The following is a 17,827-nucleotide window of genomic DNA, read 5'->3' on the forward strand; positions in this document are numbered from 1 at the left end:
TAGCTCATCATTTCTTATTTTTTACAAAGGTAAAAGTCCTGAAGTGTAATAACAAGGATTTGGTTCTTTCCTGACAGAGAAATGAGAGAAAAAAATCCTGTAAAATATTTTTTACACAACTACTGACTGAAATATTTGATAGCTTTTTGCTCAGTCACCTACAAAAGAAATCCTGAGATACAGCACCTTTCTCAGCAAAAGCGAGATATAACTCAAGACAGTCTCATACACTTATCATGATGACTAGTTCTCCATCATCTTTCTCTTTATTCACTGTGCCTCTTAAAGCACTCTGAACATTTAGAATGGTAAGTACCCATTAATTTAAAGTGCAGAGTGGCAATTCTGGCATCATCTAAAGACATGACTGAAAGACTAAGGCCTATAGGTTCTTAGTATCCCTACTGGCTTACTATTGAATAAGTTGGTGAAGATGAATGCAACTGGAAACCCTCAGTCTTTGTTGACGAAGAAAATTACTCAAGCTTCATCTTTGTAAAGGAGCATTTTATTTAATGACCCTGTAATTTTTCTTTATGTACATCTTTCTCCTAACTTCCTTTTCATTCTGTCTTTTACAGGTCATGAAAACATACCACATGTATCATGCAGAGAGTATCAGTGCAGAAAGCAAACTGAAGGAAGCAGAGAAGCAAGAAGAAAAACAAATTGGGAGGTCAGGAGACCCTGTTTTTCATATACGACTAGAAGACAGGCACCAAAGACGGAGCTCTGTGAAAAAGATTGAAAAAATGAAGGAAAAAGTAAATAGCCCTTTTATTTTGCTACATTTGAAATAAATTCAGTGCATTTCTGACGTTCTTTAGCATGACCTTAGAAAAATCCAGCTGGGAAGTAAAATTAAACAAGGTACACAAAATAAACTAGAAGTGGGTTATAGACAATTTAATTGCAGTTCGGAGTGGGGAATACTTTATTCCCAGTACAATTCTTACTGCATATTACATTCTTTATATGTATAATAGTGTGACAGTTAAGGTTCGTTCTTGTTAATAGGAATGTGTGTTTGAACCATTTCTACTTTTGCTAGATGTCAACAACTAAGTCATTCAAAGACATTAATATACAATCTCTTTCCTAGCGTCAAGCAAAATATTCTGAAAACAAGCTGAAATCTATTAAGGCCCGTAATGAATACCTGCTCACCCTCGAAGCAACCAATGCTTCTGTTTTCAAGTATTATATTCATGACCTTTCAGATTTAATTGATGTAAGTATTTGCACATTTGTTTTTAATATCCTTTTTTTTTTTTTCATTTTCAAAGGGGATACATTGGTCGTATGGATCATTATTTATAATATTGAATGGCATAATTTGCAGATTTTCCTGTTAGCTTTATATTTCACAAAATAAAGAACCAATAAGATGCTGAACCTTCCTTTAAAGTTAGAACATTATGTTTCTTCCCCATGTGGCAAGAACAAATATGTCAGGAGTAACACACAAAAAAAGATGGCTATTCCACTTTGTGCTACAGAGGTATTTCTGGAGTATAAATATTTCTTAGGAGAGAAACTTCTAAAGTGGGCGTGTAATAACAGTATTCAACTCAGTAAGAAGTAATTTCTTTTGTATCTTCAAAATCATTTAGATTCATTCACTTAGTCATTGAACTGAATACACGCTAGGTTTTCCTCATATATTTTGCAGAACACGCAGAATCAGTTCTTTGTTTTAACAGAACTTGTTACTGATTTTCAGTAGGCCATGAGAACATCTAGGAATATGAGGTTGTACAGTGATGCTGATCTATGCCAGCATGTTGTCTGCAAAACCTGTACTGGGGACATTTCAGGTGATACAGAGGGCAGAACCCGCGCTCTGTCGTGTCTCACCCTCTTTGTAAACTTATCGTATATTTTTAAAGAAAATGTGGCTACAGCACATACAAGCTCAGGAAGCAACATCATGTAAAATGAGTCAATGGCTTTACCACTGATACTTGATGTGCTTTCTCCTGTAACAGTGACATTGGTTACTTGTAATAGTAAACAGTATTTACCCACTGTCATTTCTGGTGGGAGGTTCAGTGCAATTATAAGCCAGCTAGGTTCTGGTTTGTTGTACAGCATAAATTAATTTAGCATTTGACAAGAATATTTTTTTTCTACTGTCTGGAGTAGCAAAGCTTGATAGAGAAAGGGAAAGAGACCTTATTGAGATGAATGGACTAAAATAGTTGCATGCATTTTATTGTGTTAATGAGGGGACTGGAGCTCTTTGTTATTTGCTTTCTTCAGTTACATGAAGGCTGCTCCAAAAATGGTGCCTGCTATTTTAGTATGTTGCCCACAATGTCAGATGCAGATGTCGGTGATATGGCAGTAGTAAGCTGAACTTTCCTGCCAATATTCCATAACAATAAATTCTCTCAGACAGTGTTCAGGCGCTGGAATGGCTGCCCAGGGAGGTGGTGGAGTTGCCATCTCTGGCAGTGTTCAAGAGGTGTCTGGATGAGGAGCTACGAGATATGGTTTAGTGGCTTGTGGTGGCAATGGTAATCGGAGGGTGGTTGTAGTAGATAATCTTGTAGATCCCTTCCGACCTTGTGATTTTATGATTCTATGCATATTTTGTTGCCATGTGACAAATGGCAGCAGAGGGGCAGCCTGACAAAATGACATCTGACATTGGAAGTATTTACGAAACGGAGATGTGTCATTGAATTCCTCCACTTGGAAAAATTGGCACCCATTGACATTCATCAGTGCTTGATGAACGGTTTTGGAAACCGAACAATGGATGTGAGCACAGTGAGGTGGTAGGTAGTGTGTTTCAGTAGTGGCAACAGTCATGTGAAAGACTAGCCACGTTCCAGATGGCCACGCACAGCTATCACACCATTAAATGAAGAGCATCTCAATCAGTTCATCCACAGGAATCAGTGGATTGCGATCAGGGAACTGTGTGTGGAGCTGAATATCAGCTTCAACGCACTGGAAACAATGGTGACGATGTTGCATTATCACAAAGTTTATGCCATGTGGGACACAAGAAAGCTCACACAGGAACAGAAAGAACACTGTATGCAAGTTTGTCAGGACTTGATGCACCACTGTGAGGCTGAAGGTGACAGTTTCCTGAATTGCATCATTACTGGAACAGAAACCACTAGAACCACTAGAAGCCAGAGACAAAATGTCAGTCCTTAGAATGGTGACCCTGAAAGAAAAAGTTCAAGACACATCCCTCAGAGGGTAAAGTGGTATGCACTGTCTTTTGGGATGGGAAAGGTGCGATCCATCTGGATTTCCTGGAACAGGGACAAACCATCAACTCTGCTGCATTGTGACATTGACTCTTAAATTCCAGAGTCAGGACAGAGAAGCAGACAACCTTTGTCTTGCAAAGCAATAAGGCTCCATGCCAGTTTAAAGACTGTGGAGCACATGGCCAGACTTGGCGTGATTGTCCTACTGTGCTCACCGTGCAGTCTGGATTTGATGCCTTCTGACTGTGTGGGTAATGTTTTCCTAGTAACAGCACCATCATAGCTGTGAAACCATGGGTCACCTCCACTGGTGCAGATTGTTACAAGCGCAGCATGCAGGCTCTAGCATGGCAAAAATGCGTAGCTAATGGTGCTGGCTGTGTTGAAAATACTGTTTGCAGTTGAGAATTTGCTCTGTCAAATAGCATTATTGTGCTCTTTGTTTCAGTTTTCATGGAAACAATTAGGAGGCATTACTTTTGGAATGACTTACATGTATTGAAAACTTGTCCAATTTTGTTGTAAATATATCCTTTTCCCTTTCAACTTTGTTCCCTCCCAGTTCTTTTATTGCTGTTTCCTGGTTGCTGGAAGGAAGGGAAACATAAAATGGTCTGGATTGTAAAATACCTTTAAAGGTCATCTAGTTCAATCCCCTACCATGGTTAGAGACATCTTTCAGTAGATCAGGGTGCTCAAAGCCCTGTCCACGCTGGCCTTCAACACCTCCAGCGATGAGGTATCTGCAGCATCTCTGGGCAGCCAGTTCCAGTGTTTCACCACCCTCATAGTGAAGGATTTCTTTCTTATATCAAATCTGAATCTACCATCTTTCCATTTAAAGCCACTATGTCTTGTTCTGTCACTACATACACAAGTAAATTTTTTCCTCATCTTTCTTCTAGACCCCTTTAAGTACTGAAAAGATGTAATAAGGTCTCTATGGGAGTCTTCTCTTGTTTAGTCTCTCAGCTTTTCTTTGTAGGAGAAACAGGAGAAATACTCCAATGCTCTGGGCATTTATATGGCCTTCTTCTGGACATGCTCTAACAGCTCCATGTCTCTCTTGTGCTGGAGGCCCTGGAGCTGCACACAGTACTCCATATGGGTTCTTACAAAAGCAAAGTAGAGGAGGACAATCAGTTCCCTTGACCTGCTGGTCACGGTGCTTTTTGCAGCCCAGGATACAGTTGGCTTTCTGGGCTATAAGCCCACACTGCCCTTTTCATTACTGTTTTGTAAGACTTGGCTAATAAACGCGTAACTAGAATTTCATTCTGAGCCAACTTAATCTGATTGTGATCTTGTTTAAATGAAGTGTCTTGCAGGCATTTGTATTTCATCAGAATATTCTGTGTAAGCACTGGTATCTAGACAGAATGTTTACTACTTCACAAAGGAAACACTTTCTGTAAATGAGAGAGTCTTGGCAAGATTTTTGTGTTATATCATTGGAATGTGAGACATGCTTCCCACTCACCATATGTTGCAACAGTCCAGACGATCTCATTCTGTAAATCTATTAGTGTAATTGAACAATTCTGAGTTTTCAGAGCAGTGGTGATTTTACCTTTTCTTCTTTGTCTATCTGCCTTTCTTCTTTTCTGTGCGTCCATGAACTTTGTCTGTGTAGAAGGGGATTACTTACCCTCTGTGTCTGAGTTCCAGCTAATGTAGAAAACATACAGATCTCTCTGAGCTGTTGCCATTGCCCATAAATGTTATTGAATGCTTTCCAACTTTACTGATAAATATATCTGATAAAATTAGATAAAAATATGGAGAACTTCAGTGAAGTATTGAATATACTGTTTGCAACAAGACTGGGGAGGATTGTGGGTTTTTTATTATTTTTTCTTTCAGTTTTTTTTTCTTTTTTCATTGGGGTTCCTCTGTAGCTTGATTTGTGAGGCTCGTGTGGAAAATCCTAAATTGCAGCTCTTCGTCTGTGCTCGATGTGAACTGTTCAACTCATTCATTTCACTATGAAACACGGGGCTTCTGATTTAAAATGATGTGTTCATCTTAAGCCCTTGTGATAAAAGCAAGATAAAAATATTGCTGGAGTCTTAGCTGGTTGTTTTAATGCAGTTAGTAAGCTGAGGGTTGTGACCAACATTTGCAAAGACGTGGGGGGACAAGAAGGATTTGATATGTACAGTACATTTCTGTGCTGGCCATATTGTTCTAGGGGAATATGTATTTTCTGTTGAATATTTCTTCTCTGTTGGATATGTAGCAGGTTCTAGTTCAAGTGGGGAATAGGATTAATTTTACTCTCTCTGTGAATCATGCAGAAAATAGCAGAGTGTTTTTTAGCTCAATTAAATAAGCTTTATCTAAGACGTAGAATTTTAAATTCTGGATTTTGATGAACAGTATTGTACACACCACTGCCAAAATGACTGCTGGTGCCAACATATGTCCATATGTCAGAAATTATTATTCATTTATTTAAAGATGTTCATGTAATTGCATTTATTAGACTTATCTGGGCGTAAGAGGAAGGTAGGGACTGTTTTTTCAGGCTGGCCATGCATTTGTGGGGTCTGAAGGTGAGTACAAGGAAACAGTGGTCAAAACTAATCTGTCTTTAGTTCTGCTTCTAGAATAAATACAGTGTTTATGTTTTGATCTTCTCTCGAATGGAATTTCCACATCTCTAATTGCAGCCTGCATGCCTTGGATAGTTAGGAAGTTAGAGAATATTTCGTTGTCACAAAAACATCTTGGGTAAAGATTCTTTGTTAATCATCGATAGAAGCAATTTTAAAACTAGGCTAGAGTTTGTGTAGCTCAGGCTGGATTGAAAATTCTCATAAATATGACATGTGCAGTCAGATCTCTCTGATTTGAGTGTTGATGTCTGTGTAAGATGAATGATTAGAATGTGACTTACTCAGAGGTTAAGACATTTTTATGAATTTCTGTACCCATGGCATTAAGTATTTTATTACTGTTACTGAAATGAAATGAAGATCATCTCGGATATTTGGTTGCATCTCAGTGCTAAGCACTGCAGTCTGTTTTGTTTAAGCCTAAATATACTCTGGGGTGCAATAAAGACAGTAAATGCTCTTGAGACTGCTTCAGATTTAATTCCAAATAAGTATAAAATGCAAATTACAAAATTAATTTTTCACACATATCCCAAATGCATCACTCATCTCTCCCAACTTTGCCTCACCAAAAGTCTTTATGAATCCTGAAATGCAATAAAATTCATAGTCTGTGACTTCATTCTCTCATTTCTCATCTTCATTTCTTACTGCGCCAAAAGACTCCTAATCTCTCTCTTGGCTGTAGATGGATAGCAGGTCTTACTAGCCATCCAGGCTGTCAGCTTGCTGTGCTGATCTTGTGATTAATAGTGTGGTTGCTTCTTTGAGCTTTAAAAGTCTTTTGGGTCTGTGTTTTTTTTTTTCCTGAAGATTATGTATTCATGCATGAACGTGTGTATATGTGTATACATACCCACTCATGCATGCATGCATACATAGTTTTTTTGCAACACCTGAAGGATTAGGTTTTTGTTATTGGTTTGGCTTTTTTTTTCCAGAGCTGTGGTGATAGCGGTTTAGTAGCAGCACCTTACATCATTAGTCTTAATAATGAGCATATGTATCGAGCTCTTTCCCCTCTATTTCAAAAAAATCACTAGTGTTAGCAGGTTAAAAGAGTGCTCTTCTCTCTGAGTAGCTGCAAGTTGATACTGCTACAGAGCTGTTTTCAGGTTAAGGGTATCTTTGTCTCCCTAATTTAGAGAAAATGAACTACCTTATGGAAGAAGTAAGACTTGTGGTGTTTTATGAGTGTTCATTTTGCTTCTAAATATACAATATTAATCAGACAAATTCAGCTTTCACTTAATGTTTTGAAGTCAAAATCCATATCCAAGCATTTTGACTCAAGGAGCCATTGGTGATAAGGCATTAGTTCAGGTTCTAGATTTTGTGACTGTTTGCTCCACTGGCATTAGTTCTGCGAGAAAATGCCTTAGTCTGCAAGATAGTTCGGCTTCACTTGAATCCATGTTCTTGGCTGAGAAGCCATATTTGTTATCCTGTACAGCTGTCTTTGCTTTCAAAAATAACCGTGGCTTTCATTCACAAGCAGGTGATAGTCACTGAGTAGATTAAGGGTTAAAGGGAGAAGGTTTTGCATAAAGCTGCAAGGCTGCAACCTTATATTCCAACTTGTAAAACAGCTGCATCAGAAACCCACACATCTATAATTGTAAATCAGTGAGCTTTCTGTTAATCCTCCAAAATTCAGGCTCGAGATGCCTGTAGTTTTGTAACACATGGGTAGTTGGCCATGCTAAATCTAGCGTTGCCCTTATTTCCTCTCAGTTAAATCTTCCACGAGGTCTCTCTGAAACTAATGCACATGAAATAAAACAGCTGGCCTGATCCACTTTCTTATCATCACTTTTAGTCTGTCTTTTTCATCCAAGGTAGTGAATTAAATATGAGATCTGAGTTGACACAGAACAAGAGAAAAACACCATGAGATTTTTTTTCCTTTTAGAAACAGTATTTTATAGAACGGATGTCTTTGAAATATAGATGGCCTTTAGTATAAAAGCTGAGTGGCTCTTTTAGTAAATGTAATACACTTCTGTTGTATAAGTGCAAAAGAAAGAGGATAAGCTGTGTGCTTTTGATTGAACATGACATCTTTTTCTTTCCCGTTTTCTGTAAATAGCCCAAGAGCTACTTTTTGGGTAGGCACTGTCCCCTTGGCAATAACTACCCAGAATACTTGCTAAGCCCAAAAGTTTGTCTGGAAGTTTTGGCATCCATATTGAGCACAACAGCCTTCAAAGCAGTTTAATCACTCATGATGACTGTACAGAAGGGAAGGTGTGAGTGGTTTGTTTCTCTTATACACATTGGTTTAGGTGTGGTACATAGCTTGAAAATGTACCTGCTCTTGTATGTGTGCATGTGTCTGTTTTCTGTCTCTCTTTTAATAAGAAAGAGGAAAGGAAAATGAAAAGGATTCAGTGAGTCCTAAGGGTTTGTAATAGCTGGGAGGGAAGGCTGCATGTATAGAGTGGACTGAATTCAAATTGCTTCTTTACCCAAATGCATCCTGCAGGGGAGGATGATTTTAAGCTGTGGGGGATCACCTGGGAAAGAAGGAGGGATCAGAGACACTGTGCTGGTTGGCTGCCCCAGGGAGGAGGCATTGTCCTCTGACTGGGACAGATCTCTCCTAAAACTAGTGATTTCCTACATACGCTCTATGAGATGGGAAACGTTGGATATTTTTGTCTGCTGCTGACTGTACCAACAGATGTTTGGTCAGTTTCACTCCAGACTGAGCCAAGCCTAAAGACACATTTCAGATTAACATTGCTTTGTATGCAACTGTTAGCATATTGATGTTCGTGTATAGACATGGAGCTTTGCATTACTTTTGCCATCACCTGGAAGCTCACTGGGTAGAAGATACTGTTTACTGTGTAATGTGCGAGGGAGTTAAGAAAACAGCTACTTGATACACTCCTGCTGTGACGTTTTAAAAATATATTAAGCTGTTCCTCTAAAATATTAACTAATCATGAATAATGCAAACCTAGGATACTTCACATTCTGGAACAAACAGAACTTTACATTTTACCAATTAGATTTCAATTACGTTCCGATGTTATTCTCACCCCTAGAAAAAAAAAGACATAAATTATAACTTTCAGTATTTAGTAATGATGTGCATTGCTGCTTCTGTCTAAGCATGGGAAATAAGGTAAATATGCCTGTACTGCTAGGGGAAGGGATGTTAAATCATTGTCACTGCATCAAAAAGCATCTTAAATGGGTCACTAATGTGGGAGGCAGATATGGGGCTTTTTGGTTGGGCACAGCCATTATTAGCAGGAAATGGTTTATGTTCAGTTAGGTGGCTAGCATTGACTTAGATGGCAGAGAACCTGACAGTTATACTGAAAAGACCACTTTATTGTGGAGTCCCAAACATTTTCTGTATAATGTGATCATAGCACATCTGAATCCAGTAGACGAACTGCCGTACTTGTACACTTGATCTCTTTGCTAAAACAGTCCTTTAGTCTTTGCAGGAGGATGAGGATACAAAATACTTCCTCTCTTAACCCTAGTACTAGAATTGCAAGGTATTTTGTAAAGCATTTTGAAGACAGAAAAGTTCCTGGACATAATATTGTAGTGATAATTTGTGATCTGGGATATTGGAATGGTGTTCCTGCTTTTAAAATGGCTTTTATCTCCCTTTATTGTGTTTCTGATATTGCAGTTCTGGATATAGTGTTCCTGCTTTTTAATTTGTTTTCTTCTCCCTTTATTATGTTACTAGTGTTGTGATCTCGGATACCACGCAAGTCTGAACAGAGCCCTAAGAACGTATCTTTCTGCAGAGTATAACCTTGAAACTTCCAGGCATGAGGGCCTTGACATCATAGAAAATGCAGTTGACAGCTTGGAGCCACGAAGTGACAAGCAGAGATTCATGGAAATGTTCCCCACTGCTTTTTGTCCACCAATGAAATTCGAGTTCCAATCTCATATGGGTGATGAGGTTTGTATAGTGACAAATATCCCCCCGGAGATTATTTCTGTTCCTGTAGAAAAGGAGATTTTATCACCTTTTACAAAGTCTAAGCTTGGTAACAGCTGCTGTTGCTGTCCAGAAGCAAATGGTCAGCAGTAAGCATTTGCAAAAGTTGAAGCACTGTTCTTCAGAGTTCTAAAGCAAATGCTGTTGTGTGTTACAGTGTTCAGTATTACCTGCTATGACATACCAGAAGATTTTCTGGCCAGGCTGTGCTCAGCCCAGCACTGACGTACATAGTGACTTTGCTGTACCTGCCTTCCCTATAATGGCACTTGTGATTGCTGTTTGAAGGAAAATGCAGATCTCCAAGCTGTGCTCACTGAAATGTAGCCCTTTCCCCTTCTTCCTCTCTCATTTTGTCACCTGATTATTTCAAGAATACAGTGCTCCCCAGCTGCACGCTGTCCTGCTGTTTCAAAGGCCAGTAGGAAAGCAGAATGCAGAACATACATATTTAGGGGAAGGCAACTCCAGGGTTTGCATTTCTATGTGACAGAGTATCATCAGCACAAGGCAGCCATACAAAAAGGGCTTGTTTGGAATTCCTAAGATGTAAATAGTTCCATACTGTGTAGCATACAAATACTTTAAATTTAGATGAAAACATTTTATTGTCTGCTTTATTACATTTAATGGCTTTGGTGGGAATTCCATAGCATTAAGGAGAGCAACAGAAGAATTGATTTTATTTTTCTTCCTTACATCTCACAGCTCTTTCTGATTGCTTGTTAGGTTTGTCAAGTCACTGCCCAGCAACCTGTGCAAGCAGAGCTTATGCTTAGATATCAGCAGCTGCAGTCACGATTGGCCACTCTCAAAATTGAAAATGAGGAGGTAAGGTCTGTGTGTGCATGGGCTATGCATTGGACTCCATTTTCAGGGAGGTGCAGTGTTGTCTACCTTGTCTGATCCACATAAATAATGGTAAAATGACATCGGCTGTCTTAGTTTTAAATGAAGGAAAGTTGGAGACATTTCAGGGGATGTAGAAGTGCTGGATTTGGCTTGCATTAAGCATGACTGCTTGCCTAAGCCTAGTAAACAGACCTGAATGAAACAGCAGTATGTGTTGGCTACGTATGTGTTGTTCACTGTCTTCTTCAGGAAAGGTGTGAGGTAATTCAGTTTTGGCAGACTAGAACATACATATATTCATGTGCTTCTATACATCAGTCTCCAAAGCAATTGTATTCTGCTTTCACATTTATAATTAGCAATTCATAAATGTGAAGAATTGTAAGAAGATATGAAAAGAAACTTTCTAGGCTGCGTAATGTCTTCCAGCGGTGATAAGTAGTTGTATTTTCCTAACGCTTGTGTTTACTTAACCCTGATATTTCAGAGAATAATTCTACTCCTTAAGGAAACTCTTGTATTCTGTGTGGTGCTTATTTATTTTTTTCTTTTAACCAGATGTTTGGTTGTACACACTCGAATGTTGGCACTCTTTTGAACCACTGATATCACTGTTTTCCTGATAACTGCTCAGTCCAGTTATAGGGAACCACTGAACTGGAAAAAGCTGAAACATGCTGATTTTTCCTACATTCACATGCCTGTCATCCTGCTCTACTTCCTGAGACCCAGTTATCCTAGTGTAGAATGTAATTCTGAAGGTCACTGGCAGAATGCTCAGTAGAACCTCCTTTTGTAGCCCCCTTTGTGGATGTGCTAGGCATGGAAAACCACAAAATCTGCACTTAGCTTTGTTGGTTGTTCAACTCTTTGGAGATTGAATATGCATTCAGATACAGAACTACCACTTCTGATGTCTGCTGCAAAATGTTCAAATATGTTGGATTTGGGGGCATTTCCAGAGGTGTTAAGAGAAGCACCATTTAGGCAGCATCATTAAATGTCACCAAGGCCTACATTTCTGGAAGTCTTACTTGCTCAGCTGGTACCTGTGTGATACATATAAAACTCTAACAAGACTCCTGATGCATCTAACTATGTAAAGGAACGTGTGTAAGTGCTTCGTATCATTTAAGGGCAGCTAGATCCTTGTCTGCTTTATATGCATAATTTGTTTTTTTCCTGTCCATGCAGTCACAATAGTGAGTTCTGTACTTCAGTGAAAACTCGTATTTTATTTTTGCATCTCTGTGGCAGAAAGTTACTGAGCACACTTGCTGTCTGTCATCTGTGACCACCCTCTGTCTAGTCCCCAGATTGCTACTTCTGAAGGTCAAAAGAATTTAGACTGTCATTTGTGGTAGCTGAGTCAAAACCTGCTATGCTTTCAGCTGCAGCTATTTATAAACAGGAATACTGAATGCCTGTCATGGGAATAGCTCACCTAGTAAAATAGAAAACTACTTTGGTCAAGTGCAAAAAACCAATGCTGTTCTCTTTCCTCTGGTCTAGTGGTAGAAAGAGGCCCCCACCATGGGTAGAAATTGAACTTTTTTCCAATTTAAGGCAGTGTTAAAGGCCTTCAGTTTAAATGGGTATTTGTACCTAAATTGAATCTTAGGGCCTATTTAATTTTTTGGTGGACTTTTTTGATAAACTTTTGAGATTTCTCATTCTGTGTTATGTGTCCTGAATGCCTAGAACAAAATACTGATGTCTGTAAGACCTGTATGGTAGTCTTAAAAAATAAACTTGAATTCAGTAAGCATCTCCAAGTAGCAAAGACAAAAGGAAACATTTTTTTCACCAGTAAGTGCAAGGGCATAGAGGGAGAAATCATATTGTCAGGCACAAGGATATTTTCCTACACAATTAGCGTGCATGATTCTTTTGACTCTGCTAGGGAGTGGAGCAGAACTGAGAGGTAAGTGACATCCTTGCCAATCTTGCCAGTTATTGCTTTGTGGGTACACTGCATCCCCTGTTCCCTGGCATCCATCCCCTGGTTTCCGCTATGACTTTTCTTTGCAACTTCTAGGAAGTTCTGTGAGTTTTCTTTCTCCAGTCCTTCTTTTCCAGCTGTGTATTGCACTTCTGCAGTGCAAACATCATTGTGCTTCACACCACAGCACTCTACATAACAGTGCCAAAGATTTTTTTATCATGGAAGAACATGTTCTTACAGCCAGATCCTCTAATGTAGATGTTCAGCCTAGCAGATTAACCATATGCTGGAGAGTAGACCCTCCAGAACAACCTATCATATTTACTGTTTGTTGTCCCAAATTAGGCACCATAATCAAATCATTTCACATTTCTAATTTCAGGAAACAAATGTTTGTGAATGCTGTTCAGTCATCAGAAGAGTACATCAATGTTTGTGGATTGTACCATGGCAAAGCAGGGAGCTAGATGTGAAATCTAACTATGTCATTCTTCTGTTATGTAGAAATCTGTTATAGAACATCTTATTTTTCACGTTCACATGACATGGTTTGTTTGGAAGATTGTGCCAGAGGAGTGTGCCAGAGAATTAGTACGAATAGTGAACTTCCATTATAAGCTGTTCTGGTATGCGTTTATCTTCCCATTTGGTAAGCTGTGCTTTTTAATACCAGGTTAAGAAAACAACAGAAGCTACTTTGCAGACAATACAAGATATGGTCACCATTGAAGACTATGATGTGTCAGAATGTTTTCAGCACAGTCGTTCAACAGAATCTGTGAAGTCTACAGTCTCTGAGACATACTTGAGCAAACCTAGCATTGCAAAAAGAAGGGCTAACCAGCAGGAAACTGAGCAATTCTATTTCATGGTATGTTGGGTGCTTCCTCATTCGTATGATAACAGATCAAACACCTAAAGTAAACACTGTGCAGAAATTCATGGAATTTATGTCATACACATAGTAATAGATTGATCTTCGCCTCTACAGAAATTCAGAGAATATCTGGAAGGTAGTAATCTGATCACTAAACTTCAAGCAAAACATGACTTGCTGCAAAGGGCACTTGGAGAAGGTAAATATTATATGATATATGTAAATGTGATTCTAGACTACACAGTGAACCCGCTGAAATGCAGGAGAGATTTAGGAGAAAATGAAGAAACTTAAAGCTTAATTGTCAACTAAGCACAGATTTTTAAACAGTCAAAGTTTTGATAAAGTGGTAAGAATACAGAGAATAAATCAATTTTATTTCTTCAACAGATGTTTGTTTCCACTTTACCGTTGCTTAGACAAGTGATTATATGTGAAGATGGAACTGTTGAATGAAAAATCTTGTGCATGAAAGGAGAGCCGATGCAATCAATGCAGGGTGATTTAAGAGCTGTAACAATTGCACTGTTTCTGTGTCTCAGTGATTTCTGTCGTGTTTTTGGTTATTTTAAGAGTCAGAGGAAAGTGAAAAATAAGCATGCACAATTATCCCGCATGCATAATTTACAGTGGAGCCAGTAGTGCAACATGTCTGACAAATGGGCGTGGATTTCCTTCTTGCAGCCTTATAACTTGGGGGAGCATTTGTGAAAGGTAATAGGTGAAATCCAGACCTTACTGTTGTTCCTGCTACACTGTAGCTCCTCACCTACATTCAGTTGTGAGGCTCTCATAGACATAATTAGTGTGGGATTCTACATAACATTTTCTCTTTGTGAAATGAAATGAATGAAAACTTAATGAATAGCTCTATACCTGTTGATTATCATTATTGCACATAAAATTATTTTATTTTTTACAAATTGTGATGGCAGAGAATTATCCATTCTCTTGAACTTACTCCACAGTTATTAAAAATACATCCTCATAAAATAGAAACCAAATCAGCAGATGCTCATGATCAAATGAAGAAAAGTTGAATTCGGACAGTACTGAATTGGGCACTACATGTAGTTTGAGCCCACTTCTTACCAGCCCTCCCAGCAGGCACTTCCTCATGGACCAAATGAGAAAAGGAAAGTCGTCCCACATGCCTTGAGGACTAGCCACACAGGGCGTCACATACTTAAGAGGAAGTCTATTACACCACAAAGGATAAAAACCCTCTCCTGGAGGTTAAAGACTATAATTCAAAGTTCAGACACAAGAAAGGAAGCTTGTTCTCTGAAGAGTAACAGGATGTGTCAATTTATTTTCTTTTTACTGCCAAAAATGTGTTGTTAATCAGATCTCTTCATGCCTATAATGTAAAACTTCAGCTCCACAAATACAGTTGTGAAGGTTCCTAGAGAGCTTTTAGCATTTCTATGGCTGTGACTCAAACAAAGCTCCTGTTCAGGGAGTGACTGAGCATGAAATAAGCAAGATTTTCTTTCAGGCCTTCTATCAAAAGCTAGTAACTGTTTTCAGACAACTAGCTATACTTTTTCTTGGAAGTTTTTCCTTAGTAGGATTTTCTTATATGTGTTAAGCAGTTTGTTCCCACAAAACAGTATGCATCTATGTTGGTCAGAAATGAGGAATATTTACCTCCAAATGCTCACAGAGAATGTATTCAGAAAAATGAAGTAAATATTTATTATTAAGAAGCCCAGCAAACTACATGAAGAAGGGAGAAAGATAAAAGACAGTAGAACCCCTTGCCTAATGCATGCTGGAAAGATATGAGGACAGAACTGTATCAAAGGAAGCCCAAAGGAAAGCAGCTCAGCAGCATGACTTAGGTGATAAATTTCCATCAGACTCCGGGATGTTTAGCCACACTCAGACATGCTTGGACCATGAAGGGTTCCCTTTGACCCAACAGCTGTAACCCCAAGTTGTTTATCTTTGTTGTTCACAGTGTTTTTCCATGTAGTTGTTTTTCTGTCGTCATGCTGTAGCACATACAAGTAGTATCTGAAATGTGTACATGCTCATTCAAAGCTGGTATTTGGAGCAAAAGCCGTTGTAGGTTAAAAAAAAAACTTCAGTGCCCAGATTTCTGAGACATGACAGAGTATATGAAGTGTATATGTATTCTGAATGTGCCTGGAATGAGGAGGTTGAAAGAGTAGAATTACTGTGAAACTAAGAGCACGGTTACTATAGCTGCTATAGAAATGATTTCTTTAGGATGTGAGCTCGCCTTCTCTACTCAAACTGCCTTTTCTGGAAACTTCTGTGTCAGCAAGACAGCTGACAAATAACACAGGGTGCCAAATTACACAATGCAGGGGAGACCAGGAGGGAGAGGAAGACAAAGGAAGAAGGATAAAAGGAGGGGAAGTGGATGGTTTGAACTGGAAGTTTTTCTTGCTTTTATTCAGACCTGTATGGTGTAAAGATGTAGGCAGAATAAACACAGATTCATGTGTGATCCATAGTACTGACAGCATTTGGATTCTATTCCAGCCAGTTACCTAGCTGCTACAATCTGTTGCTGTTCATGGGCATCATAGCTGCATATTCATGATCTGCACGAGGAAGACAGATGAAATTCTCTGTGCTAAGTGTGCAGCTGCAAATTTGGAAGAATAAATAAGAAATATTCAGGCAGTATTAGTACTAAAAATAGGAAGCACGCTTAGCCATGTTCATTCAGACTCAAGGCTTATCTGTTGAACAAAGCAAAGAAAAAGGCAAGAAAGAGAATAAGCAAAATTCAGTGGATCCCCAGCCTTCTGGAATTGCAAAATGTACTTTCAGTGGAAAATTGTACCATGCAGTGTGTGAGCTGCACCAGGACATTACCACGTAGCAGTATCATTTTTTGTTTATCACCAGTTTTCGTTCTTTGTGCAGTTTGGGGAGCTTTTTTGGTGTCACTTTCAAACTGAGCAGTGATTTTAGACCTGTAGTCCAAGTGATGCTCAGAGTGATTTTCTGAGTCAGTATAGTTATCTGTAGTTCTACTAGCTGCATGGGTGTTTCTTCTCAGGTATCTTTTATTTCAGCCTGTCAATATTGACTTTGATTTGTCTTTGTGTGTCTTCTTTAACATCATTAAACCCCTCTGAAGAATTTTGCAGTTTGGTCAGAACTTGATACGGAAGTATTTTAGTTGCCTGCACAATCTTTTGCCTCCTTAGCTGCTGTGATCTCTCTGAGACACTAGTAAATGCATTCTGTAAGTATCTGTGTTGGGAAGGCTTGAGTAAATGGCAGTTACATTTCTGTCATGGTAAAAATAGACCATTTAATTCAATCCCATTTCCTTTTTCTTCACTAGTTTCTTGATGAGCCGTATTGTTTTGCCTTTCAATCCATGGCTGTGTAGTTACTTCGGTAGCTTCTCCTGAAGAAATTGATTAGAGGACTTATAAATAAATTAATTCCAGTGATTCTCCTTTGTCTGGTATTAAACTGATGTGTTCAAAGAGATCCAGTAAATTAATAGAGCACAGTCTCCCTAGGGGAAGACTAGACTGGTGGAACATACCTTATCATGACCTTCCTTCTGTTTCACTGTTTTGCTTCTCATAATCTTACATTTACATGGAGCACATGCCCAACTTACTGATCTGTTGTTCTACTAAGGTTAAACCTTTCTGGAGTACAGTTTTTGCTTTTGTACTGTTCTGTGCAATTGTCACAGTTCTTATGTCCATACTGCATGTCTTGGTGATAATGCTGTACTTTTTTCCTACAGTATACAAATAGTGAAAGAGAGTAAAGGCTTTCAGCAGCAAGCCACTGAGATACAGAGCTCTTTATTTTCAACACTGAACAGGCTTAGGCACAAAGCATAACAGGAGGTATAATCTAATACTGGCACGGCTCTATCTCCGTACTGATGTAGCCACAAAAGTAGATGAGCATAAGCAACATGTGTTATTTAGAGTTTTGCTTCAAATTATTTACAGTATCAAATGATCCTTTAATCTGTGGGCAGGCTTCTTACTCACTGGTAACGTGGGTTGTGTTTGTATTCTAAATGTAACTCTGGAGATGGCAGATAATTGCATTGCCTGTTAATTGTATAATTGTTTATCTTTAGCTGGTAATATGGAAGTTGAGGTTAAAAACTATTTGTCAAGCATAATTTAGATGCAAAAAGCTAAAAATCTACCTAAAACATGCAAATAATTGTTTCCTGCTTATTGAACTTCTCTAGGTCACAGGGCTGAATATATGACAACAAGGTAAGAGATTTTTATTTCACTGGATTTACAGAGTTACAAATGGAAAAGAAATTATAAATTTTAGAGCAACTTCCTACTG

General features: G+C 38.7%; 1 protein-coding gene across 2 annotated transcripts in view; it reads left to right on the top strand.

Annotated features, from left to right (window-relative positions):
- The window catches only part of SRGAP1 (SLIT-ROBO Rho GTPase activating protein 1), a 136,425-nt gene that overhangs the window by 85,438 nt on the left and 33,160 nt on the right, over nucleotides 1-17,827 (top strand). For both annotated transcript variants that reach the window (XM_072333979.1, XM_072333971.1), the window contains exons 5-11: nucleotides 582-764; nucleotides 1,103-1,231; nucleotides 9,570-9,791; nucleotides 10,560-10,661; nucleotides 13,301-13,498; nucleotides 13,619-13,703; nucleotides 17,721-17,748. In XM_072333979.1, the coding sequence (XP_072190080.1) occupies nucleotides 582-764; nucleotides 1,103-1,231; nucleotides 9,570-9,791; nucleotides 10,560-10,661; nucleotides 13,301-13,498; nucleotides 13,619-13,703; nucleotides 17,721-17,748 (947 nt within the window). The remainder of the gene's footprint in view (nucleotides 1-581; nucleotides 765-1,102; nucleotides 1,232-9,569; nucleotides 9,792-10,559; nucleotides 10,662-13,300; nucleotides 13,499-13,618; nucleotides 13,704-17,720; nucleotides 17,749-17,827) is intronic.

The sequence above is a fragment of the Excalfactoria chinensis genome, chromosome 1 (assembly GCF_039878825.1).
Source record: "Excalfactoria chinensis isolate bCotChi1 chromosome 1, bCotChi1.hap2, whole genome shotgun sequence".
NCBI lineage: Eukaryota > Metazoa > Chordata > Aves > Galliformes > Phasianidae > Excalfactoria > Excalfactoria chinensis.